Here is a 6,547-nt window from a genome sequence, read left to right as displayed (position 1 = left end):
GTAGGGTCCGCACGCTTAAGGTTACGATGACAGTTATATTATGAGTTTACATGTTTTGATGTACCGAAGGAGTTCGGAGTCCCGGATGAGATCGGGGACATGACGAGGAGTCTCGAAATGGTCGAGACGTAAAGATTCATATATTGGATGATATGGTTAGGCCAAGGGGTCAAGCCCATGAGGCTTTAGATCGGTGCAAAAAGGAGTTTTGCGGAGGCCAGGGGGCCAAACGCCGGAGACCCTGGCGTCTGGCCCTCGGCCAGACGCCGAGGCCCATGGCGTCTGGGCCAGACGCCAAGGATTGTGGCGTTTGGTCCTGGAGTCCGAGTGGGACTCTTGCCTTTCGGGCAAAACCGACTTTGAGGAGGCTTTTGCTCCAAGTTTCGACCCCGGGGCTCAACATATAAATAGAGGGGCAGGGCTAGCACCAAAGACACAACAAGTTGATCCACGTGATCTATTCCTTAGCCGTGTGCGGTGCCCCCTGCCACCATATACCTCGATAATACTGTAGCGGAGTTTAGGCGAAGCCCTGCTGCTGTAGTTCATCAAGATCGTCACCACGCCGTCGTGCTGACGGAACTCTTCCCCGACACTTTGCTGGATCGGAGTCCGGGGATCGTCATCGAGCTGAACGTGTGCTCGAACTCGGAGGTGCCGTAGTTTCGGTGCTTGATCGGTTGGATCGTGAAGACGTACGACTACTTCCTCTACGTCGTGTCATCGCTTCCGCAGTCGGTCTGCGTTGGGTACGTAGACAACACTCTCCCCTCGTTGCTATGCATCACATGATCTTGCGTGTGCGTAGGAAATTTTTTGAAATTACTACGAAACCCAACAGGAAGTGCCTCCTTATTACGCACAAAAAAATGAATACTCCCCCGGCTAGCTGGGACCCACCTTGGTGGGAGGCTGACTCTAACACCCCAAAGATCATGCTACAGTAATCTCCTGCTGATTTTTCCATGTTGTCATGATTAAAAGAATTAAAATGAAATCAAGAATTAAATTCAACTCTCGAATTCAACTTTCAGAAATAAGAAAACAAAAATGTTTTCTAGATTTTTAATAAATGTTCATACCATCTGATTATAAATCCCTAAACAATGATAAAGTAAGATAAACTTTATTTGGATTACTAATTTGACCATAGCAACCAATAGGTGGACCAGCAACATTTATCAGTGAGCATTTAAATTGAAATATAAATCCGAACGTTTTCTAGTAACCTGAAAACTTTGTGTGTTGCACCAAAATATTTTATTTGAATTATGTGTGAAGTATCTTGTAGAACTAAATTCATTTGGTGCTCAAAATGAATGTAAAACAGGAGTAATAATTTATTTAACAAAAAAACAGGAAACATAAAGAAAACACCCACGTGCACAACAGCCCAACAAGCAACAATGGCCCAGCCCACCTCCACCTGTCCTTCAACCTCCCGCTACAGTGGAAGACAGGGGAGCCGTGGCGGCCATCCGCCGGCTGTGCCGTGCGTTAACACCCCCCCCCCCCCCCCCCCCCCCCCCCGGACGCCCCTCTCTCCGTCCCCAAACCCTAGCCCCCAAATCCCCTCGCTCCCTCTCTCTCTCACTTAGAGTTTGTTCATGCCCGAGCTGCTCGCCATGGTGGCTGTCGTCGTCACGGCCACTGGGTTCCCCGGTGCCTGATAATACATGGAGGGGCTCCTGCATCGTCGTCTCCTTCGCCCTCGACTAAGGTCTCGAGCTAGGAGGGCCCCGTGCGCCGCCATCGACTGTCTTCTCCGCGCACGGCCGTCGCCATTTGCCGTCGATTGCCTCGGCCACGGACCACCCCGCGCCTCCCCGAGCTCTTCATACGCCTCTTGGTGAGCTCCTCCTTCGATTTCCCTCGTCCTCGATCTTGATTCGCTCCGTTTACTGTCGCCCCACGGGCATGGTCGCCATGGCCGAAGCTTCGCGTCTGTATACGCTCGCTGCGTATGGCCGCGTCCACGCGCGCCCCTGCCCGCTAGCCCGTGCCCTGGCCGTGCCCCGCGCCCGCTCATGCGTGCGCCCGCCGCTACCGGGGCCGCGCGCCCGCGATCCCTGCTACTCTGCTGCGTACGTGCTGCTGCTGCTCAAGCTCCTACCGCTGCTCTGCTGCTGCCTAGAGCCGCTGCCGCTATGCTGTTGCGCTGCTCTGCTCATGCTGCTCAATTGCCGCCGGCTGCTGTTGCTTTCTACTGGCCATGGGCATGCCATGGCCGAGTGTGTAGTATGCGTGAGTGTTGTGGCCGGCTTGGCCATTGTCCAGTGCGGCCGGCCCTTGCTTGATTAGGACTAGATTAGTTAGGGTTAATATAGTGCTAATTTAATTTAATAGAAAATGACAAGTGGGGCCTGCCCCTGGAATGTTAAAAAAAGATAATTGAAAATAAATAAATCACATTTAAAAAAGGCAACATATCTCGTGAATCCGGGCTATTTCCTGTGTCCGTGTATCCCGTCTTTCTCAGCCCCACGATCTTAATCCCGAGAATTAGCAGCCTTAGTGGTAATTTTACACTAATACGCCCACCCTCCAACTAAAACCTGCAATTTAGTTTTGCAAGGATACCCTGACCGCGCGTGTGCCTCGTGCGCCGCCGCCGTCAAACGCCAGGCGTCTCTGATTTCCGTTGAGTTGATCCCGACGTCCACCGGCAGGAAGCCCATACAGGTAGCATCCCTATCCTGTATATGCTCCACTGCTTCCACGGTTGATACGAACCTGACAAGCACCGGCAAGCCATCCATGCATGTACTTCTCCGATCTAGACCCATCTCCTTTATAAGACTATAACCGGTGATGCTTTGATGCAGTGGCGACTACAAATGAACAACTAGCAGGTAATACCACTTGCAATCAAAGACACGAGGGCACCAAAAGTTTGAGGTAAAAACAAATTCGATCCTTGTGTACATCCGTAAGTGTAGTTTGAAGGCTAATATTATAATCCTGTGTGCAGCAGTATGGATCCTATGAATAATGTTCAAATGCATACGAGCCAGGGAGGATTTAGTACGCCCAAAAAGAACACAAACATACCTCTCTTCGTAAGTCCACTTTGCACTAAGAACAGAAACTATGCATGAAGATGCTTATTTTGGTTTATTCTTGATATTGCAGTCTTCGTCTTTTATACCTGAATGTGATGAGCATCTGAAGCCTAAAGTGGGTATGACATTTGAAGGACTCGGCTGTGGAGAAGTTCTACAAGGAATATGCGCATCAATCAGGTTTTGGTGTTCGCATTGGACAACAAAAAAAGATTGATAATAAGGTGGTCCGTACTAAGCGTTTCATGTGTAATAGGGAAGGATTCAAGGCAAAAGATAGTAAAGAGACTAATGACCCCTTGAGGAAAAGGCGTAAGCAGACAGATACGCGATGCGGTTGTGATGCCCATATCTTTGTTAGACTTTGTGGGGAGAACACCTACAAGATAGACTCACTGATTGAGCACCATGTTCATGGCCTTGTATCGCCTAATAAGCGTCATTTGATCAGATCAAATCGTAGAGTTAGTGAGAGGGCAAAAAATACTTTATACACATGTCATAAGGCAAGTATTGGAACGTCGCAGGCATACAGGCTCCTGCAAGTTAGTGAGGGTGGAATTCCGAATGCTGGGTGCACAAAGAGGGACTTGCAGAATTACTACCGCGGACTCAGGTATAAAATCAGAGATGCAGATGCTCAAATGTTTGTGGCCCAATTAGCTAGAAAGCAGGAAGTGAATTCAGCATTTTTCTATGATTTTGAGGTGAATGATGAGGGGGAGTTGGTGCGTGTGTTCTGGGCGGATGCCACCAGTAGGAAGAACTATAGTCACTTTGGTGATGTGATATCCTTCGATTCTACATACACCACTAATAAGTATAACATGATATTTGCACCATTTACAGGGGTTAATCATCACTTACAAAGTGTCTTTTTTGGTGCTGCATTCTTATCAAATGAGAAGGATGAGTCATACATTTGGTTATTTCAGACCTTCCTAACAGCAATGGGAGGGGCAGCACCTAGACTCATCATAACCGATGAAGCCACTAGCATCAAGAATGGTATTGATAAAGTTCTTCCAACAACTGTGCATAGGTTGTGCATGTGGCATATAATGGAAAAGGTTCCTGAAAAGGTTGGACCTTCGATTAGAGAAGATTCTGATTTTTGGACAAGATTGAACTCGTGTGTTTGGGGTTCGGAAACTTCAACTGAGTTTGAGTCACAATGGAATTCCATCATTACTGATTTTGGGTTGGAGGAAAATGAGTGGTTGGCCAAGAGGTTTAGCATTCGAGACACATGGATACCAGCGTACTTTATGGATATATCTCTAGCAGGCATTCTTCGAACCACTTCAAGATCAGAAAGTGCAAATTCTTTTTTTAACCGCTTCATTCATCGAAGGCTCGCTTTTGTTGAGTTTTGGCTGAGGTTTGACACAACTTTAGAATGCCAACGTGAGGAAGAATTAATGGCACACAACAGAAGCATACATACCACCCCTCAACTATTTACACCATGGACAATGGAGAAACAAGGTAGTGAGGTATTCACATATGAGGTGTTCGAGAAACTTCAGCTACAGATTATTGCTGCTAGAGACCATTGTTTTGTTCAGAGTATTACACAAGGTGTGGGGGTAAAAAATGTGACCCTGAGAGGTCGGTCTGGTAAAGTTAGGGAGGTTTGCTATGACACTACAAGCATGACAGCAAACTGTTCGTGCAAGTTGTTTGAGTCAGTCGGTTTTCCATGTCGCCATATTATCCAAGTGTTGAGGATTGAAAACCAAAATGAGCTTCCCAGCCACTACATTATGAAAAGATGGCAGAAGAGGTGCAAAAGGTAAGAAAAAGTAATACATGTGAACTGATTTCTTATTGTTATTCTGAAATCATATGACTAACAACATTCTTTTATTTTGCAGGGAGAATGTTTATGATGAACAGGGAAACCTACTAGAAGAAAAACCCACGGATGCACTGGATGCGGCCACGAGAAAGAAGATTTCAACTGTACGCAATAAGATGGAAGAACTTATTCAAAAGGCGAAGCATTCAGATGAAGGCATGGACTTCTTAACATCAAGTGTTTTGAACATTGAGGCGCCTTTGGACCAAATGGTCCCTGCAGCTACCCAAAGCACTAGGCAAGAGGAATATGAGGCTTTTATTGGTTGCAATATTCCAACCGAAGTTCATATACATCCGCCAATGGATGTTCGTACCGTGGGAAGATGCAAAAGAATAAAGCAAGGAAAGGAGATTAAGGAGGGGGATCGGAAAAATAAGGACAAAGAAGGGAAGGTAAAGGTCGCACGCTTGTGCAAGACGTGCAAGCAAATGGTGTTTCATGATAGTCGTAATTGTCCAAGCAAAAAAGGGAAAGGGAGTGTGATTGTGCAAGATATGCAGCCAAATAGTGCTTCCTGATACAACAAGTTGTCCAAGCAAAGAATAAATTTATCTATGTTATCATGTACACTTTGGTGTACTGAATTCATGTAATGGATCAGAATTTGTGTTATGTCAAAAAAAAAATCTTGATTTATGACAAGTTTAATGCTTGTCAAATGGCTACAGAATCTAGAAAATAATTATCCACTTGAGACGTTTCAAGAAACTATGCAAGCATGATTAAATTTCTGGTTTCTCTATAACTTGTGATGATGTTCAGTGTCAATACATGCATATCTGTTGCTTCTTTATTTTTGGTCAGACATGCATCATCCAGGAGGACACAATGGAGTTAGTAGATATTCAGAAAACTTTACATAGTGATTTTGCCTTACAGTTTGATCTCAAAACTGTACGTAGCCATCCCTGACCACTTATGTACTTCAACAGCTTTACTGAAATATATGCTTCGACTATATGACTCAGAAGGTCACTTATTTTTTTAACACATAACTGAATTAGTCACTTAATTTTTTGGCAACAGCAAAGAGGATAATTTTGGCCAAGTGCCAAGCAAACTACAGTAACAAGGAAAAGCTTAACTAATGCCTCTGATCTGAACAAGCCATTGCCATTCATTATGCTGTAAATATTCAACAGTTTACTGATACAAGCACTTGCATTAGTAATGTGCATGTCCCTCGACCGAGTACATCAACTCAGTATTTCCACTAGTACATCTGCTACAGCATACGACCTACTTTCTGTAGTTCTCGTCTACAGCTTCCTCTGAAGGAATCAAAGCGGCCGGGGAAGGCCATCCAGGGGATGGCGCCTCATCAGAGATGCTTCGTCACCAGCGCGGAACAACGCCAGTTCGTGATGACTTCGCCGTCGAGACGACCGTCCGGCCCATCGTCGACATCGCTGGTGGCCGTGGGGTTGCCATCGTCGTCGCCACTTGATTCCATCGCCAGAGGACTTCTAGGGAATCGACCGGGCCGTGGTTGCAGGCTTGCCGCTGTAGGAGGCCTTCCGATTGGAATTTGATTTTGGAGGAGATGCGGCTGATTGGGCAAAGAGGATTTTGAGGCGCACAACTAGGGATCTTGCGTCAGATGCTTAAGGGGCTCTTTTGC

The 6,547-nt window shown here is 46.2% G+C and overlaps 1 protein-coding gene across 4 annotated transcripts; it reads left to right on the top strand.

Annotated features, from left to right (window-relative positions):
- Window positions 1-1,539: 1,539 nt before the first annotated feature.
- Window positions 1,540-5,568, top strand: LOC123054313 (protein FAR1-RELATED SEQUENCE 5). Of its 4 annotated transcripts, none has more exons than XM_044478056.1 (6): window positions 1,540-1,849; window positions 2,567-2,682; window positions 2,826-2,898; window positions 2,975-3,059; window positions 3,133-4,857; window positions 4,940-5,568. In XM_044478056.1, exons 5-6 carry the CDS (start codon window positions 3,308-3,310, stop codon window positions 5,442-5,444), a joined length of 2,055 nt encoding a protein of 684 aa, XP_044333991.1. In that variant the 5' UTR covers window positions 1,540-1,849; window positions 2,567-2,682; window positions 2,826-2,898; window positions 2,975-3,059; window positions 3,133-3,307; the 3' UTR covers window positions 5,445-5,568. The 4 variants fall into 4 exon arrangements, with proteins under 4 accessions (XP_044333991.1, XP_044333986.1, XP_044334009.1 ...); XM_044478051.1 differs by having other exon boundaries at window positions 2,972-3,059; XM_044478074.1 differs by lacking the exon at window positions 2,567-2,682.
- Window positions 5,569-6,547: the final 979 nt, after the last annotated feature.

This window comes from Triticum aestivum, chromosome 1A, assembly GCF_018294505.1.
Source record: "Triticum aestivum cultivar Chinese Spring chromosome 1A, IWGSC CS RefSeq v2.1, whole genome shotgun sequence".
NCBI lineage: Eukaryota > Viridiplantae > Streptophyta > Magnoliopsida > Poales > Poaceae > Triticum > Triticum aestivum.
This window is presented reverse-complemented; position numbering and strand designations above follow the sequence as displayed.

What these genes read in the sequence shown, in the direction of transcription:
- LOC123054313 (XM_044478074.1), top strand. Translation starts at nt 3,308, where the DNA reads ATGTGTAATAGGGAAGGATTCAAGGCAAAAGATAGTAAAGAGACTAAT. An exon ending in TGGCAGAAGAGGTGCAAAAG is followed by an intron (nt 4,858 to 4,939) that starts GTAAGAAAAAGT and finishes TTTATTTTGCAG; the next exon opens with GGAGAATGTTTATGATGAAC.